The sequence below is a fragment of the Alosa alosa genome, chromosome 15, assembly GCF_017589495.1.
Source record: "Alosa alosa isolate M-15738 ecotype Scorff River chromosome 15, AALO_Geno_1.1, whole genome shotgun sequence".
Lineage (NCBI taxonomy): Eukaryota > Metazoa > Chordata > Actinopteri > Clupeiformes > Clupeidae > Alosa > Alosa alosa.
The window spans coordinates 9,282,424-9,306,422 of record NC_063203.1 but is presented as its reverse complement, the minus strand read 5'-3'; the positions used below and the strand labels follow the sequence as shown (position 1 = coordinate 9,306,422).

The following is a 23,999-nucleotide window of genomic DNA, read 5'->3' as shown; positions in this document are numbered from 1 at the left end:
ACCGCCGGCGCAGCTGATAGGCGTTGACACTGTGCTGTCAGGTCCCATCACTGTCAATGGGACTCTCGGGCCATTGGTTCACATATTCCTTCTCACTAATTTCACACCCACCCACAGAGACACACAAAAGCATGAAACATACAGAGACACACAATCACACAACTTGCGCGAGCACTCTCACACACACACACTTGCACATGCAGTACACACACAGAACTGTCATAAACATATACAGTGTAACACACACAAATACATACTTCAATACACATAAGACTACACATTTGCATAAAACCCTGAAAGATTCATAATGATCAGCCTTGGGGTCTGATGGGGAGAGATAAGATGAGGACAACCACAACCATATTCACATTCACACACACACACACACACACACACACACACACACACACACACACTGAGCTCCAGTGACTGAAGTAAAAAAGGCCTGCCACTGATCACAGAGCATCACAGAGGGGAGAGGAACGCCAGTTCTCAGTGGTGTAAAACATGTTTAAAGCTGAAAGAGAGGAAAGGATGAAAAAAAAGGAGCTGACAATGATCGGACTAGCCGAGTAAATAAAATATCACGACAATCGTGAGGAGAGAGATAGAGAGAGAGAGAGAGAGAGACAGACAGGGAAGAGGTTTAAATGAAGTAGGGATTAGAGGGAAAAGACACGCTGATCAAAAGCTTCTCTTTCAAACAAGCAAAAGAGGAATGATGATTTCTTTTCTTAGGTTGGGGAGATTCCGCTGTCCTTTTTTTAAACAATCTCGACAGAGATGAGCCGGCACGTCCTTGCAACTGACAAACCAAATACACACAAAGAGAAGAGGAGGAGAGGAGGAGCGGGGGCAAGGAGGAGGAGAGTAGTGAAAACCACTGCACTGATGGCGCAGCCTGCAGTATTCTCCCCGTCACTTAAAACGACTCTCCCCATCAGCGTTAGCTGTCTAATTAAGCCCGCGCACAATGGCAGCGCACGCAAAGCCTGTCTCTTCCGAGCCGAGGCGACTTGGCTCATTTCCTTAGAGACAATGACACAGTGGATGCCATTGTGAAACTGATAATGACTCAGGAGACAGACTCTTCACACTGCACCGTCACTTACCAAGCGCAACACAGAAGGAATGCAGAAAGCTTCCAGAGAGGTCACGGCTGGCAAAGCAAAACAAGTTCTGACAAACAGTGCTACATGTAACTGATATTACGTATAGCTCAGAGACAGTTAGAGACATGTACTTCCATAGAAAAAGATTTGTTTTTGTCGTTGTTAGCTAAACTTGTTCTGGCAAGACAACCCCCCAAATAAAAAAGAACCAGCAAAATATTTCAGCAACCCAGTTTCTATACACAACTAATTGCAGTGTCTGGGGTTTGTTTGTAAAAATGGATAACATGCTGACGATGGCGTGAGGTACTGTTAATGGCCCACTACATCTGCACATCTTTCTTTAAAAAAACAAAAAACAAAAAAAAAACAACATCGAAGAGGTTGGAGTGGCGTTTGCATTTCCATCAACTCCTGGAGATCTGAACAAGAAAGTGGCTATTATGGTGTGGGGTTGAAAGCAAGAGAAGGTGGAAAATGTTAAGCTGCAAACGGGGTGAAAAACAGCAAATGAATAGAGATGAGGGAAAAAGCAAGCAACTGAAAGACATGAATAGAGACAGTGAAAAAAAGAAGAAAAAAGCAAAAGGACTATTAAATCCAAACCCAAGAAAATGTGTACAAAAATATTAGAAAAGCATAAACAAAAGGGAAAGAAGGCAACATTCTGAGGTGCAACTGGGGCAAGTCTGAGGTATGAATTGAAGCCTACAAGGAACTCGACGTGAAGAAACTGGAAAAAAATCTGGAAGCAGGAAATAGAAGGAAAATTCTATGAAAATAACCAGGGGCCTGGGTGCCAGAGAGAGAAAGAGAGAGGGAGAGTGAGAGAGAGATTTGCATTTGGCATGGCATGTACAGCAAATAGTATTATGGAGTAAAACCAAAAACTCCTGAAAGGTCATGTCAGTGCAGAGGGAGGTTAGGGAGAAGGACACAGATGAGATGTTTGGGAGGCTGAGAGAGACGCAGGCAGTCCAGGGAGCAGCAGCCGTTGTTCTCTTAACACCCACACTGGGGCTACTGAGACATTTTAACACCACTTAAAAAATAATAAGGTTTACAAGACAGTTATGTGGCAGTGTCCCATTTCTGTTTACTGTGAGGAAAGGCTGTGATTTCATTTGTAACATATAGCACTCTGAGGAGTGTGGAGCTGTGGACCTCAGTACTTGTGCATTCAAGACACAACATAGCCACCCTGCCAGCCAGGGGCATGTAGCACAACATCATCAACATGCAGACAAAGTGTTGCATAAATTTACAAGTCAGGAACCTGCCCTATAACATAGCATCATGCTAATGAATTAGTAATGGAACTAAAATGACTCTCGCAAAATATAATGCACAGTGAAAAAAAAGCAATCCATTTCCTGAGAAAAATCTATTGCTATTCTAAATCAGCGGGAAGGATCAAGTGGTTCTGTAAACATTATATAGTTAGGAACACGCCATCAGTTATCCCTCTTTGTTGAAATTCATGTCATCGAGTAACAGATCTTGGATTAATGTGATGGAGATTTGTCAACGCAGGCGACATAAATTCCCCGAGCGTCACCGGCATATGCTTGATTAAGCCTTACTCTGGCTCATTCATCAGGAAATCTGTGGCCGATTCCGCTCTCACTCACACGCTCAACGGATGAAGTGTGAAGGTTGTATATGAGCAGAGAAAAAAAGAAAAGAAATAAAGGAACGTTTCCTGCGGGAGACCTGAAGATGGACCTTGGCAAAGCAAACATGGCCTGAGAGAGAAGGGCCGAGGAGGAGTAGAGAGAGATCGAGCGAGAAAGAGGGAGAGATAGAGAGAGAGATAGAGAGAGAGAGAGATAGCCTGGTGAATCCACAGGAGCAGGCAGGGGCCAGCCCTTCCATGGTGAGTATATTACGCCGATCCATCTTCATAGCAGTGAAAGGCTGAGCAGCCGTGGTTCTTCAGGGTTGCGCTGTTGGAATGGGGGCACAAATGGCACATTAAGGCACAGCGGTCGGCATTGCCACCACAGAAGGCCAGCACATCACATGGCGCCCCTGTAATGTGTCTGACCATGTGAAAAGCAATGACTTCAGATCCCTTACAAGCGCAGCTCAACAACGCCCAGAAATTGCAGGCCTGGGTGACATCTATGCACACACTGCTTGTGATGCATAGAAGCTGCTCTCATCAGTTCTACAAGGATGGCTGAAAAGATATTTTGCTAAAGACAGAGTGCTAATTTATGCCTTAAAAAGTGTTCTGATGTATTCTTCACAGATGTGGATGTTAGGCACAGAGAAAAATGGGCTGGTTTCAAAGTTTGTATCGGTCATAACTGTTTCGCATGGATCTAATCAGATTTTTTTCACGCTGATTAAATTACCTCAATCTACATATATGGATAGTAATCCATTAATTTCATGACTCGCCTTCCAGTTGCTGGCCAAAACATTTGAACTTTTAGTGGCACCACTCAACTTCCTAGACAAACCCACAAACATACTCTCCCTACAGCTATTCTAGTGGAGCCGACAGGGACTGACAGCATTGGAATTCCAGCAGCATGGGAATTCCAGGCCTAATTGCTGTGGAGATGGGAGAGGCACTGGCCATCTCTGGTCTGTGACAGTGACGGTGACAGTGTGCTTATCACCCTGCCACAGCCCACAGTGTGGTGGCGGGCATGGAGGCCATCAAACAATGGTGGCATTTCCCAGGGGGGTCTGGGTGTGTGTGACAGCCAAAGGCCCAGCCACAGCGCCGCCATTTGCGGCGCTCCACCCCCCAGTGCACTCCTCCACACCCCACCCTCATGGTCATCTCCCCTCACTGACAGTCCATCCTCTCCCCCCTCTGACAGGGGATCCGGCACGGGTCAGGGGAGGTGAGAAAACAGTGCTGTCTCTCACACACCCAAAGCCACATACTTATAATAACAATTATTATAATACATTTATAATAACACATTTCCATTTCGAACTCAAAGTGCTACAGGTTAACCCCTACAGATATATAAACACATTCCTGCACAGAGAGAGACAGAGAGAGAGAGACAGACAGACACTCTCTCCCATACACACAGAAAACACTCCACAATACACATGCAAGTAGGGCTTAATACAACAAAAACAAACACTCAGACATCTCCACACAACGTATGCGATAAACTGAACTCAATTAAAACACAATTTCACAGACGCATTTCACACATGCATTCACACAAACAAGATGTCACTCTCTCACACACACACTCACATACAAGATGAAATGGGCCCAGGAAAACAACACATACTGATGAGATATGCCCAGGAAAACCAACTGAGATTTCCGTCGGAATGCATCCAAATCAGCAGACAAACAACAGCGCGACCTTCAAAAACAAAACAGTCAAGAGTACTATATTTTACTGTTACGGGGATTATAAATTATAAACTGATGTTCTTTTACCGTTTAAAAGGCCGAGTGTTGAAATGTTACATGGGGTAAAATAAATACATACATAATTAAAAAAAAGCTAAAACCTAAAAGTTAGCCAATGCATTTCAGGACATTGTGCTCTTGTACATCCTCCAACAGATCATCCATTTAGCAAATCCCGTCATTCTGACAGTATAATACATTTTCATGGCTGAATTGTGCACCCATGCTTTGCAGCGCGGGAGGTGACATTAATCACCTCGGAATAAATAAACCTCCTAGAGGCTCACTGCGATGGGCTGAGGGGAGTGAAGCATAAACCAACCTGACTCTGTGTTATTCTCGTCTCTCTCTCTCCCTAGAACCCTCTGTCTCACTCACTCTCTCCTTCTCTGTCTGTCTCTCACACTTACTCTTTCTTTATTCTTACTGTCTCAAATATTTCTTTATCCAGTGGATCTGTTTTCAGGACACTTGAGCCAGCAGTGCTATTACAAATATACTCTTCTTCACCAACAGCTAAAGAGTCCTGAGCATGCCCCTAATGTATATAGTATTTGCAACAAGCTGATGTTCTGCTACTAACCCCTACCAGGGAGGGAGGCAGTATCCAAGACAACAAAACAACACACAAAAAACTATGAAAAAGACAAGGCCCAAGAGAAAGCTAGCTCTCTGGCCTTTTACTGTGTAAGAGTTCCTTTGCAAAAGGCTGCCACAGAAATTCATTTGAACTACAAAGAGAGGAACTGGAACTAAATCAGCTGAGGAGCTATGAAGAAGCTATTTTCAGAGCGCTCTATTTACTTGTCCAGCATTCTTTAAAGGTCACTGTCTCTGCTGTAGCTGAGCCTAACTGGCTGTTCCAGAGAACCTACCTCTTCTTCGTGCGAGAACGCTAGAAACAAAAAAGGACAAATCTCTGGACGCTCCACTCCCTCCGCTGTCGGTCAGATCCAGCAGCGTCAGCACGTCCCTGTGAACAGTCACTCAGTGTCTGCCTGGACTGCCGAAACACAAATCTCTCCCAAATTACGCACCAATCAAGAACCGGAATATGAGGCTCCATTGATGTCAGAGTGAGGCTGCGCTGGTGAATGGCGACGCAATCAAAGGAATCACTGGTGGAATAATGGAGGATGACATGAAAGCACGGGAGGCCACTGGCTGCCACTTTTTTTCCCCGCACACGATTTTTATTCAGCACAAACATCTGGACTTTAATTTCACTCCCCCGTGGCGGCCAGGGCCAGGTCTGCAGAGGTCTCATTACGAATGAATGAGAAACGTGTCCCATAAAAGATAGATGTGGAAACATGCGGATAAGTGATTACATTGAATCCTCTCTCTCTCCCTCTCTCTCTCATAATGGAGGATGACATGAAAGCACGGAGGCCACTGGCTGCCACTTTTTTCCCCGCACTCCATTTTTATTCAGCACAAACATCCTGGACTTTTAATTTCACTCCCCGTGGCGTGGGGCCAGGTTGCAGAGGTCTCATTACGAATGAATGAGAAACGTGTCCCATAAAAGATAGATGTGGAAACATGCGGATAAGTGATTACATTGAATCCTCTCTCTCTCCCTCTCTCTCTCTCTCTGCCGTCCCCATCCAGTAGGCTAGTTTGACAGCAATGCTCACCAGGGGAAGACACTGTACAGTGGCCTGAGAGGGACACTAGCCCATAGGCCCTATAAATAATGCAGTCTCTGTTTATCAGTTAAACTCTGGGGTACTTATACTTAAGCAGCTCGGCTCGGTGCTATGATGAGGCCAAGTGGTGAATGGATGTCCTGTCTCTCTTGGTGACAGGGTCATCAGTGAAACAGCAGTCCCCTATAACAGCCTGATGTCAACACTTGCACGCATGTTTTACAGTGCTGACAGCAAAGACTGCAGCCAAAGACAGACAAATCTATACAGACGTAGATCATAGATATTCACACACTCTGTTAAACACACACACACACACACACACACACACACACACACACACACACACACACACACATTTGCTATAGATCATCACACAAACACACACACACACATGCTGATCATCCCACAAACACACACACACATTTGCTATAGATCATCACACAAACACACACACAGTGCACAGCCACTCAGTCACTCGCTGTGGGACATCTTAGTCCAGAGTCATGGCTGTTCTTGCTTAGATCTTCTCTCAGTGTGAGCAGGCACATAATGACCCCTGTCAGTGCCAGAGCGGGACTTACTGATCAATATAAAGCTTGGCTGCATTATTATTTCAAAGACGTTTCCATTGCAGTAAAAGAGCTTCCTGGCGAGGATGTAAGCTGGAGAAAGATTGCAGCATAGTGTGGCATATAGCGTAGTGGCATATAGCGTAGCGCCGAGCCTGGCGATGTTGCTATGCTGGTCACAGACAGTCAGTCCCTCCCTGATAACCCCTCTGCTCTAGGAGGTGCGACTGACCTTCACGATCCATCACTCTCGGCTGTCACTCTCCCTCCCTCCCTGATCACACCCAGCTCAGCCTGGCCTAGACCCGATCAGAGCAATCTTTATGACCGACCGACCGACCGACTCTCTTTTTCCCCAAATGAAAGTCTGCTGCGTACACACACACACATACACACACAGACACACAGACACACACACACACACACACACACACACACACACACACACACACACACACACACACCACACACACACACCACACACACACACACACCCAGACACACACACACACACACACACACACACACACACACACACACACAGACCAGACACGCATACACATACCCATAAAAGAGCAACCGAGTGTTTCTAGGGCTGCGTTGGCGAGTCATCTGTTCTGTTCACAACCCTTGCTGAGCAGCAACAGGGAGAAAACTACAGGGGGATTCTTTCTACATTCGCCCTTGTCTTGTGTTGTGACAGACAAAAAACAGTCCCTGACGGAGAGGTAGAATATGGATGTTGCAGGCAGGGATGCTGACGGGTTCGAATCCCTCCCTTGGCAGGCTGTCACTATTCGCAGAAGGCCGGCTGAATGAAAGTGCAACTTTTCGTACTTTATAGTATCCCCACCACACACACACACACAAAACACACACACACACACACACACACAAAACACACACACACACACACACACACACACAAAGACAATATATATTTCATTATAATAATTTCATACTTTGCTGTATAAGAGCCTTTCATTAGGCTCAGAACTTTTTCCGATTTCAGATCATGTCTGATGTGAGAGTGAATGAGAGACATACAGACAGAGAGATAGAGAGAAGCTGAGTTTCTATTCAACTTTTTAACACACATCTGATTATTTGAATAAGAAATCCTGACTGGAAACACTTGAAACAATCTTTATATTCCATAGAGGAGCATGGATTACCTCTCAATTTGCAAGGTAATAATGAGATTAAAGTCTACATTTTATTTGCACTTCTACTTACATGTTTCGGGTAAAGTTTAACGTTGCCCTTATGTTTTGATTCCCACACCTGTATATAACTTTTTTCTTGATTACAAGAATGTCCATTTTAAATTTGCATAACACAATAGATAGAAATACACACAGTATTTCCTTAGCCGAACTATCATGAATACATTTAAATAGGCAAAAGAGCTGAATGAAAACCCAGCAGAAGAGAGAGAGAGAGAGAGAGAGAGAGAGAGAGAGAGAGGGGAGGGAGAGAGAGAGGCAGGGAACATTTTTATACCAACCTCTAGCATCGAAGAACTCATCGTCGGAGCTGTCGACAGACTCCTGTGCGATGTTCTGCATCCGCCAGTGGGAGGCGCTGTGCTTGCGCAGGGCAGCTGCAGGACGACAGAGGGAACAGAAGACTTAACACCTCAGAGCAGAATCACCATGATCAGGACATGCAATCAGGACACGTTCCTTAGAAACAAATTGAGTCTGTCTTTCCAAGACATTGCCAAAAAAGAGGAATTTGTAGCCGTCAGCACGGCTGCATGAGAAATGACAGCCGGCAGAAGACCTGTGTTTTAAATTTTAAAATCAGCACTCACTACCCCCCACCCCCTCCCCTTTTCTACGAAGATCATTCCCAAGCCAAAGACTAAAAACGTAATACATCTAAATTCATGAGTGGGAGACTTATGAGCAGTATAACAATAAAGCATTTCCATAAACAAAAAAAAAACATTTACATTTATTCTTTTAGCAGACGCTTTTATCCGAAGATGCCCATTTGAACAACATTCAAGATACATTGGAAAGGCAATAAATACGGCTCCAATAAATAATACCAGTATTAGTCCACGTGTAGTGAAAGGAGTAGTGGTAGAAGGACAGGGAGGGAAGAAAGAATGGAGATGACTGCAAGGAGCCAGCTGACTGAAGCTACCTGATGCTCGACCCCGCTGATATCCCAGTTAATGGTCTTATCACCTGATGACTGAAGGCTGTAACTAATACTAATACTAGTGCTAATTAAAAAGCACTATAGGCCAGCGGAAAGCTTCATCTCCTCTTTAGAGACATTTCAGTTTTTTTTTACAAAAAACTCAATGTGTGAACAATGGGCACTGAGTTAAAAGCTCAAAGTTAATTTAACAGAGAATCAGAAATCAAATCGGTAAAAAATAGGGGCCCTTGTATAAAGGTTTTCTGCCCTACTGGAGCAGATTCAATATAGAATAGATTAATTGAAAACCTTGGTGTGACAAGGCACGTTGTCTCTCATTGTGCGACATGTTATTCCCCCATATATTTGGTTACTTTTGGTCATTCCATATGGTCAATGAACTCTTTGAGGAAGAGGATATGGTGGGACATGAAACTTCTGGTTCAGAATGACCGATAAAATAAGTATGACAATCAGGTTATCCCTCCTGTGTTGGCAAGATTATTACTCTGCTAACCATAGACAGAAACATGTGAAAAGGGCTTGGGCTTGGTTATGGCCTGGAAATCCAGGAATAATACTCTTACAGTACATAAAAACATTTTGGCACCCTTGGCCAACAGATAATGTGTCCTTCACAGAGATCAGAGAGAACATCAAGCACCAAAATCCATTGTAAACCCACATAGATAGCAGGTGACCTGAACACAGCAACAATAGTGCTAATCTGTGATGAGAGAGTGGGTTTCAAGACCCAGATTTTTTTCCCAGAGCAGCCCATCAGCACCCATGCTGGATGTGTTTGATCTGAGCTCCTGGATGTGTTTTCATGACCCCACACACACACACACACACACCATGTCTCTCCGCCTGATGAAACGCAGGGGGTCACGGCTGCTATTACCCGTGTGCAGACTGTGCACCTTTTGCCCATGCTGTTTGCCGTCTCCTGGATACTGTCCCCTGCGCAGTGCCGCACTGCTCATCGCTGCTACAGGATGAATGAGGTTTCCATGTGCGTATCGAGACATTCACAGGTCAAATGTTTCGACAGTTAATATCTAACAATAGCACCTCTGATTTGCTATCAGCTTGACAGCTAAATAAGCCCACCAACTCTTCCAGTCTTGATACATTCAACAATTTGGATGTGTCAATCTCTTGAGATGCTTTAAAACCTGGCCAACTCAGTGACAAAATAAAATGTATAGGCCTTTAGCCGGGTAAATAAAATGATTTGTTGTGTGGAAATCATACTGTTGATTGAGTGACCAACTTCTAAGATTCATTTTAACAATAAATACAATATAAGGATTATCCATTTTATATTGTCCAATGTGTGTTTTACTGCAACTACCCTGGAAATCCCTGGAGTTCTCACGAGAGCACAATGGAATTGTCTCTACGAGACACTCTGGCAATGAGCAATGATGCACATTACTTTTACCCCGATATCCCGGGGAACCAGCTAAACCGATGAAGACAGCGCTGCAACATTGGAGGACAGTACACATTGGTCGTAGTGTTATCTGATTGCGTCGAAGTCCGAAATCATTCAGAGTAAACATGGTGTAGTGTTATCAAATTGCGTGCAGTGAGATTTTTAAATGTATGCTTGTTGCCGCCCCTCGAGTTGGGCCATTACATTGTTCGTGGCCAGACCCTTAATCTTTCTAGATTACCAGGGTCTGGATTTTCCAGGCTATGTTTTTACTAAATAAAAAGATTATCAACAAAAAAAAACAGAACTTTTTCCTGGGGGGGTCAGTACTATTGGCTGAATCCAGTGAAGCATTAATAAGACTGGTGATAAAATAACCAGAGCAGCTTTTCTGAAAGACACATAATTGGACTCATTCATCTTGTCTTTTTCCCAGTCAAACATATTCTTGCATGACTTGGCCTATAACTGATGCAAGAACAAAATGGAGAAAAGGGACACTGTGATTTTGATGGTGGAGGAATATATTTGCATGAGTTAGAAATTCCTGGAGGAAAAGTAAAAAGGCGACTGAAAGACAAATGGTGTCTTTAATCTCAGATGATGAAAGCAAAGATCAAAACAAATCTCTTAGTTCCAGTTTTCATTCTCAAAGAGTTCTCTGCAGATCATTTTCCTACTCTTTCTTTTATTTTCTTACAGTTCATACATACGTAGGCTGTAAATCTTCTTCCATTATATTAACATTCAAGATGTTAATCTATAATCCAAAGAATATGGTTAAGTGAATCCAGCCTCAGTTTAAAACTTGAGTGTGTTCAGATTTGGCCTTCAGTTGTGTGATCATCTGATTGATAATCTGGTCAGCCCTGCCTTGTCTGTTGCATTGATTTTCTGCAAGAACAGAAGTCTCTTCTGACTACCATATCAGTATCCTCTAAAACATATTCTAAATCATATTTCAGAGACCTCTAGTCTATTTCACGTATTCTTAACATGTCCACTCAACCTGGCCAACAGTGTTCTATGGTTGCTGTTATGGTCTCAGCATGATCACACCACTGCCTCGTTTCACACTGCTAATGTCCAGCATGGTCACAGAAATGGCAGTAGGACATGAAAAATATCTTTGAAAGTTGCTTGAGGACATGGTGCAGATTAATAAGACCACCTGCCTTTTTCAACCAACCACTATCTCACCTCCATGTTGGGGTGGAATGGAATATCTCCCTTCTAATGACTCTGAGGCATTGGGTGCTGATGTTATTAAATAACTCTCCTCCACTCAGAGGGCCCTTATTTAAATGGTCGGCAAGGTGTAAAGTCTGCCAAAAAGCAAAGTTCTCATGCATGAATTATAACTTCTGTGTGGAAGGTGGGAGTATTGATCTGAGCCATCAATGTTTGGGCAGCAACACAATGCAGTTCTCTACCTTCAAAGAAATGCTTCAAACTCATTTGATGCTACAATGACACAGATTATAACACAGAGAATAAAGTGTCTGACATTGTAGGTGCATGCCCGGAATGTGCTATATAGCACTTTATTACACGGCTCTTCCAGACCGCTGTCAAGGAAAATGGGTTTTGTGCTACTTATTCACGTCTTTCATATCACTCCACAAGTAGTCCGGTCACTTCTTGCAATGGAACTTCGTTCAAAAAGCAGACGGTTGATCAGCTGTGTTCTAAAGAATGTTTGATTCAAGTTCAGGGTGTGTTGCGAACTATTTATTTCTCAGTAAAAGCCTTGATGAAACGGTAACAAATAAATGTAAAGAGTAATTTTTTTGTTTAGGTAAGTAGCCGTGTAATAAGTGGGATAATGTATAGAACGCCGGTCATTATCGTAAAAGAAGTCCCTTCAGGACAAAACAAGACCCCTCGGGACTTATTTTCCAATAATGACCGGCGTTCTATACATTATCCCTTACATGTAACATTATTGATTGGGTAGAACGATGACACATTTAGTCAATTTTTGACAAACTGAGTACTGTCTTTGTGCTAAATGGCGTTGAATACACCAAGGGGAGGACTTCCGTTTCCGCCCCCTGCCTGATGGCTGCTTAGTAACTGAGCTGCCAACCTTTTGGACTACAAACTCACAGTTTACAAACTATCTAAAGTGGTTCCTCACTTATGTGTATTTCATTTGTTAACCAAAGCAGACGCAACAGAAATTAAGCACCTAATAAATCCTCCAGAGGCTTGCGCAACCGCAGCTAATGAAACAGCCAGCACGGCTAGTGATGGCTGAAGTTTTGACTGAGATGAAAGGACTTATTTGAAAGGTTGGGGAAGATTGAGGAATCTTTAAAAGGTGTGAAAGAACAACTTCAAGGGTATGAAAAAAAGATTGGATGAGGTTGAACAAGGAATGAATAGGCTTACATCAAGGGGCAAAATATCAATTATTTCATCTGTCGCTTTAAGATCTCGACCATTTTGTTAAAGCAGCAGATTGTCTTAGCAAATGTATTAAATTTGATTTAGACAGGCTTAACACTTTGCCATCATTCCAATTAGGGCCAGTTTCAGTCTGCTGCTTTTCCACAGCATCACGATCAGACTGTGAATCAGTGTTAAAATTCAGCTTTGGGTTCACATGCTTTCAAGAAACTGTCTAATGGCGCTCTAATTGCTGACTCTAATTGTTGGACCTGTGGACCTCATTACGGTCCAGTGTTAAAGGCAAATGTACAGTTCTACACAGAGCGACTGATTGTGCAGATATACATCAGTAGCTTATGTGTGCTCCATGGGAGTCAAATGTGTGATCCTGTGAAGTCACAGGTACTCATAGAAAGAGCACATTTAAAGAATAAGTGGAGAGACTACATCAAATCCACCTCCTTCACTTCTAGATAAATGAGGTTCAAGTCCTTTAGTCTTTGGGGACTCATGCACTAACCTTCCTGACTTTCCAATAAGACTGGGGCCTGCTACAGTGTAATAATCTTCTCAGACAGATTTGGAATGAGCTGCTCTGCTTACTTAAACACACAAAATTGCTTCTCACCTTTAAGAGATAAAGATCAAATCAAAGTTTTCCTTTAATTTGAATATGATCTTTCAGTCTTTCAGTGTTCTTATCACATGCATTTTACAACTGTCATGGTAGCCTATGTTTACTCTCAACACAAACATTTGCAGTGTGTTATATTTTGTTTGTCTTGTAAACAATGTGTTTAATCAGTCTAATCTTCAGAGAGCAAAAACAATATATTAGGCTTGACTGTAAAAGCACCTCCAGACTAAATCACCTCTGTCACTGCAATGAACCCAGATATCCCTCCTCTATAGGAACCTCAGAGAGACCTCCGACATATTGTTAGCGGCTCAGACGCCCGCAAATTATATACAATCTCCTGCAAATCACACAATCTGGCAAATTTCTTTTGTGAGTGTGAGAGACAGAGAGAACAAGTGCCAGACGCAGCGAGAGAGAATAACAGGGAGAATATCCTCTCTGTACCATTTTGACCTGCGTATCACTTTTCTCTGTGGGCAGGCTTTGCAGTCAACCTCTCTCTCTCTCTCTCTCTCTCTTTTATTCGCCTATCCATCAGTAATTGACGTTAGCCAAAGCGCCTTGCAGCATGCTTCACCCTAAAGTGTACACCTGCCAATAGACTAGAACCTAATGAGTGTTCCAAAAAGTCTAAAGTGTACAACAGTTACACTACATTCCCAATGGCCTTGGTGGGTTAAATTACTATAAAGACTTTATATAAGGTGAGTTTAACAGGTGTCATTCCTTCTTTATGGCATTCAGAGTATCTGGCTAACTACTCACTCAGGTGTCATGGTACCTTCCTGGAATGAACTCCAATGTCTCCTGAAGCAGTGGACAGTTAACCTGTGAAACCACGCAGTGCAGTGATTCAGGAATGGTATGTGTAGTGATTAACTTAATACATGCTGTTTCATGGAGCTCGTTCCTGAAATTGGAGGGGGAGACGCCAATCAAAGTTCCATACATCAGAGACTCTCCAGACTCTCTACTAAAATGAGTCATGAAGTCTTTAGTCTACCCTAGAAACACAGACCGCAAATGCAAACTGTCAACAGTCAACATACTTCTTCTGAGCATGGAGTTTGACTGGACCCCAGGGTTCTAAAGTAGGTACTTTAGCAAATGCCAGATCTCAGGAGATTGCTGTGACACTGTGGTGCACTTTTCAATTTTTTATGGTGCACTTTTTCAATTTATCCTTTATTTTATCAGGTTAGTCTCACTGAGATCTTACATGTCTTTTTCAAGGGAGGCCTGGGCACACTTCATGGCACAGGTCATACCTCAATGAGGTGCGGAGCCTTTCTCGAGCCATCCCTTCACTTCTTGATTCCCCCACACTTTTTGACAGTGGCTGAAAGAAAGGCATCAGATTTTAAACTGCCCCACATCTGATCTGACCAAGGACAGTGCATGCTCTCCTATTTCCACCTCAATGTATCTAAAGGACCGTAGTGACCAGTAGCCTTTCATGGATAGCTGTCCATTGGATGTTAGACCTCCTTTTATCAACAGCCTCTCTGCTCCTCAAGAGTCAACAACAGGGCAAAACTAGAGTAATGCGAGTTGTGTCAATATTAATGGAGCGACAAAGACCAGGGCCAAAAGTAAAAATGTTTAATCAAACAATCGATCATTTCGTCCAAAGACACGACTGAATACACAACAATAAAAAAATGAGACCGAGAGTGAGGTTTCCCGATTCTAAAAACTGCGTGGAGGATGAAGAAAACAGTGGGTGGAATCCGGCTGCCATCACACAGTCTAAACGAACTCTCTGGGTGACATGGTATTGACTCCGACAAAATATGAATTCCTGCTATCTATTGAGCCCCTCTGGTGATGTGAACGACGTCTTTGTTGTTGCCCTGTATACTCATTATTCTTCTGCTTTTTCTGCAGGACGTGCTAAAAATGCAGCCTTATGTCCTTTCCGCTCGGCTGTGACAAACGATGTGTCAATACATACAGCGACAAATTCTTGCTGCACTAGGAATATTATAATTGGTTTACCCATAACCCTTATTTTTAATCGTTTTTGAGTACATAAACATCTAATAGTTTACTCAGCTCACTCAAAACATGTTTTACTATGCGAGACTCAAAGATCCACAATCTTTGAGAATACCCAGATCATAATTATAAACATCACAGCACTCGTCGTTTCTGTTGGGCACCAATAAGACAAAGCACGGCATCTGCATTCAGAGCTGCATCTAGGCAAACAAGGCAGAGCAAACTTTACATGAAAGTGACTTTCTCCAGAGATCTGCAAATCACAGTGTGGGTGTGAGGGAGACTAGACCAACGCTACTGCTGGGGCTCCAACACATTGTTGTCTTCGTCACACACATATACACACACACACAGTCTCTCTTCCCTACACATATTTGCTATCACACATCCACGCACACCAACAGACACACACACACATCCTCTCTCTCTCTCTCTATCACACATACTTACACACACACACGCACATGCACACAAACACCCACACACACACACACACAGAGAGAGAGGGAGAGTAAGCGGTTGTCGCACTGCATCCTCTCTCTGGAGTACTCCCAAATGCACAGGCCCCTGAGAGACAGGCCTCTTCATCAAAAACATAATCTCCTCCAGACACTGGCGCCTCTCCTCTACTCTCCTCAGGCAATCTCGCCGTGGCACTCTCCCTCCCTCCCACGGTCCTCCACCTCGCACTTAGCCAGCCGTTCAGGCCGTCCTCGCTTTTCTCATTTGCACGTTAGCCGCACGCAGACTGCGCCCCCCTCTTCTCGACAAAGGGAGGAAGAGATCCCTTCTGAAGCCCAGATGGACAGATGGTGGCTCAACCTCACCAGCTGGGCAAGTTGGCATGCTGCGGCTGAGTAACTGAGTTTCTTTAAATAGTTAAACTTTTTTCTCTCTCTCTCGTTCTCCCTTTTCCTTCTTGTTTAGATGGGGCGGGGGTGGGGTTCTACTGTACGAAATGTGAGACTTCCGAAGTGAAAACTGTTGGCAGCTCATCACTGAGTGCCTCTCTAAAATCCATCAGGTCTCTGTAACATTGATGCCTACAGACAATCTGGTGCACCTAAAAGGTCAACATGAGAGTTTAGTCTTTGCTTGGCCAAACCTTGGCTCACTCTCACTCCTTCCCATGTGTTGCTTTGCAAAGCCCTAGGCGTTTGGATCTAGTGTCCTATTTCTCATGTTGGGAAAGGGGGCGTGTTTACCTGTAACCTGTCCTTCAGGAAGGCTTTGCTTGCAGTAACACACTGTTATCTCCTTAAGAACTGAACATTCATTTAGCTGTTATAATTTGATACTAATCAATGTTGCTAGTGAAATTTATGAATATTTGAATCACACAAATACTGTATGTAACAGGATCATGTGACATTCCAGCCAGTCAAGACAGCAGAATCACAGCTACCTTACATTTGTATTCCACGTCAGCACAAGCACAGGTGTTAGCTTTCCAAAGCCCCAAACATCTCATGTTACTTGAAGAATCCATGTATTTTATGTCCTTGACATCTTAAGCTGCATATCAATCTTTCTGATGTTATATAACTATGATGGTGATTAGAATGAACACATGTGCACATTAGATTGGTAACATAAAACCACTGAGAGGGTGACAACAGGGAGCATTACTCTCTGAAGCATGGACGTGGTTATTAGACTATTGATCTTATATATCTCAACAAATCTATAACACACTGCACTGTTTTTTCCGACCTTCACCTGATTATAACAAAAAAATATAGAAGCTATTCTTCCTATGCCAAGATTCTGTTTGGTAACAGCATCACATTATGGATCCAGTCAAAGCTCAACCAATGTCTTTCTGATTCACAGACACATGCGCTACTGCATTCACACAACTTCCCCATTCATCTTAGCACACAAAAGCCTCACGCTTCTCCTGCGGGCCAAAGGTGCACATAGATTCACCAAAACAGATTCTAGGCCCGGTGCACACTTGATGGGATAATTAGAGGTATCCAAAATCATTTAATCAAACTGCAACATACAATTAAGATTTAATTAGAGCAGCTTTTAAAAAATAATAAGAGATGCTGGGGTGTCAAGGGAAAGGCAGTGAATTTCCCCAGCGTTTGTGTCACGTTTTGTCGTCGGTTTGCGCGCGTACCCACACACACACCCTTAAGAGCTCCTCGCCAAAGGGGATTCGCTCTCGACTCGGCATATGGGCTGTTGATAAACCCTTTGGCACCTCATCGAGGCGGCAAATTGCAAACGCCTGTGCCGCATATGCTAACCGGCACGTGCGCAAATTGCATTCCCACACCACCAATTCAATAAGATGAGAGGGAGAGAGGGGCTCAAGAAGGGGCCAATAGTCTTTTTCATGTGTAGACGTGTGAGAGGAGGTCTGATGTGTAGGGTGTTGACTTTTGGCTGACTAGTGGGTGCATCTTGATTTAGGGTTGGGTACCAAAACCCAGCTCCAATATGGCACCAGTGCCGACATGAACAGTAGTATGATCGAATGACAAGGACCGAATGACAAGTTGGATTCCGGTGTCTCATTTTGGTGCCACTCAAACCCCCAGCTGTTTATTTAAATATCTGCCCTCTGGTGTAATATTGTTAAATCTCTTAAGTCTCTTAATTACACTTGCTCTGATAGCACCAGAGCCCACAGCTATGATAGCTAACAGTGTTTCCCACATAACTTAATTCTATTTTTGGTGATAGGTTTGTAGAGTTAACTTGAATGCAACAGTTTTTAACAAATTAGCGCAGCATGGTACTGATGCTAACCAGATTTAAGTACAATTTAGTACAACCTGGAAAAATCATTGTGTGGTGGTCAGTGTTGATATTGTGGTGGGCCGCCACAAATAAGTCAATGTATGGGAAACACTGGCTAACATATTGGCTAACATATTCCGCCTGTGCCCTATTCGACCATTGGTTTGTGCAATTTTCTTTTAAAACGACTGGTTTAGGCACCATTTAGGCAACGGTAACTTTTTAAATTATCAGTTTAGCACCGGTATCGGATAAAACCCAAACAATACCCAGCCCTAGTTGGGTTGCTATGTTGAGGCCGTCAGGGTGGAAGAAGCTGCTTTCAGAGAGGAGAGGGTGGGATGAGTATATACAGGAAGCTAAACAAAAACAGCCTTGGGCAGGTGAAGGGCTCACGGAGGGAGGCAATTAGGTCCCTCTCTTGAAGACTGGGAGAGGGGGTTGTATTCACCCTTGCTGCTAGAGTGGGAAAGGAGGGGAGACGATGAGATGCTTGAGCTGCACATGAGAGGAATGCACACCGATTGCAGCACAAAGCCAAAGAATGGTCTCCCTGGAACCATCAACAGAAGTTCAAGCATGACAGTATATGGTAAATCAGACAAAATTCACTCCCTGTGAGAGCATGGTGTTTATCACTTGGAAGTCTGCTGCAGATCCCTGACCTAACCTGAGACTGCTCTTCAGGCCCAAAGGTTACATCATGACTAGAATGCTAACCAAACATTTGAGCAAATAATGACAGCAATACCTACAGGGTTGTATACAATATGGTTACATTGCTCAATGGTCTGACATCACTTTCACAGACCTCAGTTGGAATGCCACTTTGCCATTAATACCTAACTGGGCAAACACAGGAATGTGAAATGTAATGGAAATATTTACCAGCTCAATGTCCTCGTGCTGTGGGTGTTTTATTAGCATAGCAATCCCATATTTTAAGTGAGTGCTATGAATTAACACTTGTACCTTTCGAGGGACCAGTGGTATTACTAGAATGCAGTGCCACTGAAAGTAGACAATAGACTTGTACGAAATGTTGACGCAATCCAAACGGCAGCAAGATTTATCACAAGCATGCAGAGACGTATCCCCGGCAAAAGGACCACCTTGTGGAGATCCTCAGACAGACTGACAGACAGAAGCAAGGGTGCTGGGCAACAGGCAGCACGATGAAGCAGCACACTGGCTTTCAGGACTATTGGGTCAGGGGAGAACAAAGACCTGCTGTCCGTCACTGCCACACACACACACACACACACCGAGCTATTTATAGCACCACACTCAAAAAGAAACCATTGGACAAATTAGTGCAATCATATTGGGCGTGAACTAAACAATCCTTTCCCCACCTCATGAAATTTAAGAGAGCTGGAGTGATATGCACCTGATTCAAAGCAAGTACAACTATAGAATCACTGCAAAGTGAAGACAGGGGGAGTGGTAATGGCTAGTAAACATATCTTTGAACAACACAGAGTCATAACTATGTCTAAAGCCAGATGTAGACAAAATATGGATAATGATATCCATGAAGAATAGACAGTGAAAGAATTGTGAAAGATCAGAGAAATCTCGGATAACAGTGTTATATGGTAAAACAATAATCAAGTTGACAGTAATTATGTGATAGGGTGAAGGTAAAAATAACCAGATATGATATGACTAGATATGATTTACCGAAGGATATATTATGAAAGAATGGATCAGGAAAGCACTCTGCTGATTATTAATCAATAATCACTCAATTCAAATGTGCCTATATAAACCTCAGCAAACACAACCAACAATGTTGTGCCACTTCATGGTTTTATTTTGCTAAAAAGAGATATCCTACATATACTGCAACTCTGACTACTGACTCCTCTCTGGTGAAGAAAAATGCATTATCTGAACAAAGCCACAAAGCAGGTGTGGGAAAAGAAAACAGAGCTGTATATGCCTGCTGAGACAAGGCAATTATAAAACAATTTCCTCACTTGGTGCTGGAATCGGTGAGATATGACAGCTGTATTGCTCCATGACTGTAGGCTGGATGGAAGCATACATCAAGTCAGAATGTATTAAAGGTTACAGAAAGAGAAAACAAATATGTTTGGAGCCCAGGCTTGTACCGTCACCACTGCACAACTGCATATTTAGGAGGTTTTACTTACAACACTATGTTACAAACAAAAATATTAAATCTATAAATCTTAAAGCCAGACATTCTTTATTAAGCCTGACAAATAAGTATAGTAAATACAATCTAGTTTATTTGTGACAAACTCAAATGAGAGGATTAGAGACAATCCTTCAGATGAGTCCTCAATAATTTTTAACATTAGGCTACTGTTTGCCTACAATAGCAGCACACACAAATATGATTTCACTTCTTATCTCCAGCATTTGAGCTGTACAGGCAATGTATGACAAGTTAAAAATATACGTAAGGAGAGGCTACACTGAGATAGATAGATAGATAGATAGATAGATAGATAGATAGATAGATAGATAGATAGACACCCACATACACACATACATCTCACACATAAAAATCAATCACAGAAATGTAAAAATTAAAGAGCATGTGAAGTGATTACAAAGGTCTGGTATGGACTCCCCATGTGATGCATTGACCATGATAACGTGCTATGGTAGAGTGTGTGCAATGGTGGTAATGCAAAAGTGAAGAGTGCAGGGATTGAACAGTGTAATACCTTTGCTTGTTATTAAATATTAATTATGACTATGAAAAGACAAGAATGTAAACATAATAGAATTGCTTAATAAACAGGAAAAAGAATATACTTTAAGAACAATATGTAACAGGAAATAAGTTATGAGATGTAGATGTTATGACCACAGTCCAGATTGTGTAGAAGGGCTAATATAGCTGATATGATGTAGGGGCTGAGAGAGACAGGCTCATGCTGAGATTTCTCCCCTCCCCTTTTGTGTGCATTGAAAAGTTGGATGGCACTGTTACAGATATTTCCTCAAAATCACTTTCATGTCAAGCCATCTGGAGGAAAACAGGAAGCTCACTATTTTATAACACTTGCTCTGTAAAAAACCCCACATTCAAAGCCTTTTAGCACATTTGGTCCCTGTGGTTCCTTCCTCTTTCCCCTTTCCCCATTCTTTACCTCCCTCTCTCACTGGACTTAGAATAGACTGCAGTAGAAATCTTGTTTTTATAATGACAAGTGAGTAGCCTATTATTCTCCTACATGTTGTCAGTGGCATTGAGTGAGAGGTCACTTTACATGAAAAGCTGGAGCTGAAGAACTGGGCACTCCAGCCCCCATATGTCTAAGCAATGAGCATAACTAGTGCAATATGGTGGAATTAATGGCGTGGTGTACAACATCCACAGATTGATTCAAAGTCAGTGAACATGTGTTTGCGATGGCGCTCCGCCTCTGTTAAATTTAAAGTTGTGGTGCCGTGCTGCAGTTTCACAGTATAACAGTATTAACTGTGGCTGCTCTATGAAAAAGATCAACATCTTATCCCATTAGTGCTCATAATGCTTCAAACCTCACTTCAAACAAACGCTGTATCTAATTGGCATAGCTTTGCAAAGAAAAGATGCGCTAACATGAAAACATCTCTGGGCTAATAGAAAATAAACCAAACACAGAGGGGATTTTGTCTGATCCAGGTGCTTGGCAAAAAAGGAAATGGCTCTAAGAATATACTGTTCATAGCAACATCTGCTGAACGAGTTAACTTTAATATTAATCTCAACCAATTTGCAAGAGACATCATATTATCACTTCAGTGTGGAAAACACATGTGTATATAAAATGTTTGTTAGTCTTAAGAAATTGGCAGTTCCTATGGCTTAACGGTTTTTATCACACTATTTTACAAGCCACACAAGCATCTCTCAACAATCAATACATCCCCAATGAAGTAGGGAGATTGCTGGGGCTACACAGCAGTGATAATGAAGATGGTCGTGGTGGCTGAAAATACAGGAGACTCATTGAGCCACACCACAGTGATAAGAGATAGAATGATGTTATCAATACATTTACAGGAACATTAACCTAAACCGTAAACCTAAAAGCATGTTCTGTAGCCTATGTGTTTTAGTTCAGTCAATTCCATGGATATGTCAGTAAGAGTGGATCAGTATACATATGATTTGCATTGTTGCAATAATATTTTGGCAATACTGCATCATATCAGCTTTCTGATATTAATGCTTACATATTCCAGGAATCAAAACTTGATTTTCTTTTTTTTTTTACCCAAGGCAAGTCCTCTCATGTTGGGTGAGTAGCTTACACAACGATAGCCTACAATGCAAAACATGCAAAGGAGTCGACCAACACAAATGAGACAACTTAATAAACGAGTGCTTGATGCTTGACTCTTGATTTGTGAGGATCTGACCATTACAACCATTCTCACCAAAAACTACAGACTACGAAAAACACACCAAACAGTCACCTATGCATCTGCATTTCGTTAACAATGGCATTAAGGCAAACCATAACTATTAAATAACACAACGTTGCACACCCGGCTATTTACATCCTACAGGGCGGTACTACTCAAGGTCACTGGTAAGTTTCTTTGTCAATGCAGCATTGAGATTCCTGGTGAGTTGATGGAGATGATCCACGTTTACACCAAATAAGCTATTCACTGCACCTCAAATCGTGTCAGAATACCATACACGTAAATGCATGTGTTAAAAAACTGAAAATGAACGATGCTGTCACAAAATACAGAGAGAATGCACTGCCTGGCTTGACAGAACCCAGAATACGCAAAGCTGGTTACAAGTTTACCCAACAGGAAACGCATGCCAACCGGCTTATAGACATTGCTTCCGTTGATTTTTATCGGAAATGTGGCGTGTAAAGTCGTAATATTTCTGGAGAGAGGACTGATACATGAATTGCGTCATACAGCTTTACCAAAATATAACTGTGGGCTCTGTTCGCAATACTTCTGGTTATATGTTACGCATTCCAACAGATTGCTAGGCGCGTGAACTACGCGTGTCTTTAAAAGACAACAGGCGCGGCAGACTGAGTTATGCTACCTGTTAATGTGATACATTTTGAGAAAAAAATATTTATAAAAGCCGAACAAAACATGTAACTTACCTTTCCCTCTTGTTTCTTTCGCCATCCTCTGTACGCGCCTCGCAGAAGAGGCAAATGAGCACTGTGGCGCGTGTTTTCACTGAGTTTAGACCGCACAGCTGTCTTTTCTTCAGTCTCCCTAGTCCCTGCTCCTTGAAGCCTTCGTTCCTACCAACGGAGAAAAGCCAAGGGTTGCTATGCCACTCGTGTCATTTATAATGCGGCAGTCCCTGAATACAACGTTTTCCAGACCCATGAAGACTACATGTATTCTACAAAACTAGCTAGACTTCAGGCATACTGTTTATGCGGACTTTTCTGATGCCCTCCCCTGTTTAACTGTAGGACAAGAATTTCAAGGTCTAATGTTTGACTGCCTCCAGTGGTGTACTTCTGAGGCATATCTGAACAGACGTCCCTCTTGCACAATCTCTACTGAAAATATTCTCGTGTTTGGTATTTCTCAGCTGCTTCGCTTGGCTTACGTCAAAATATGTCACGAGTCAATTACGAGATTTTAAGTAGGAACTGGTAATGTGGTGTCTTGGACTTTATGACTCAGTCTTACTGGTAGAATATTACGACTGAAACACCCACTTCTATTGCATTTAGGATGCTTAAGTGTCCATGTGGATTCGTTTCAGTTGATCACTAGGCTACTAGTGTCTTGGTGGAGGTGGGCATGGAAGGGGAGGGAGGGTGTGCTATATGCTATATCTTGTGATGTGAGATGTGAACACTCCAATAAGTAAACTGAGTAGATTAACCGGACAGTCATTATCCCCCACAGAT

At 42.7% G+C, this 23,999-nt stretch overlaps 1 protein-coding gene across 1 annotated transcript in view; it reads right to left on the bottom strand.

The window, feature by feature from the left end:
• The window catches only part of pitpnm3 (PITPNM family member 3), an 88,574-nt gene extending 64,895 nt beyond the window's left edge, over window positions 1–23,679 (bottom strand). Inside the window, 2 exon segments of the mRNA XM_048264695.1 lie at window positions 8,241–8,336; window positions 23,229–23,679. Of these exon segments, the coding sequence (XP_048120652.1) occupies window positions 8,241–8,336; window positions 23,229–23,253 (121 nt within the window). The 5' untranslated portion in view covers window positions 23,254–23,679.
• Between the last annotated feature and the right edge of the window lie 320 nt (window positions 23,680–23,999).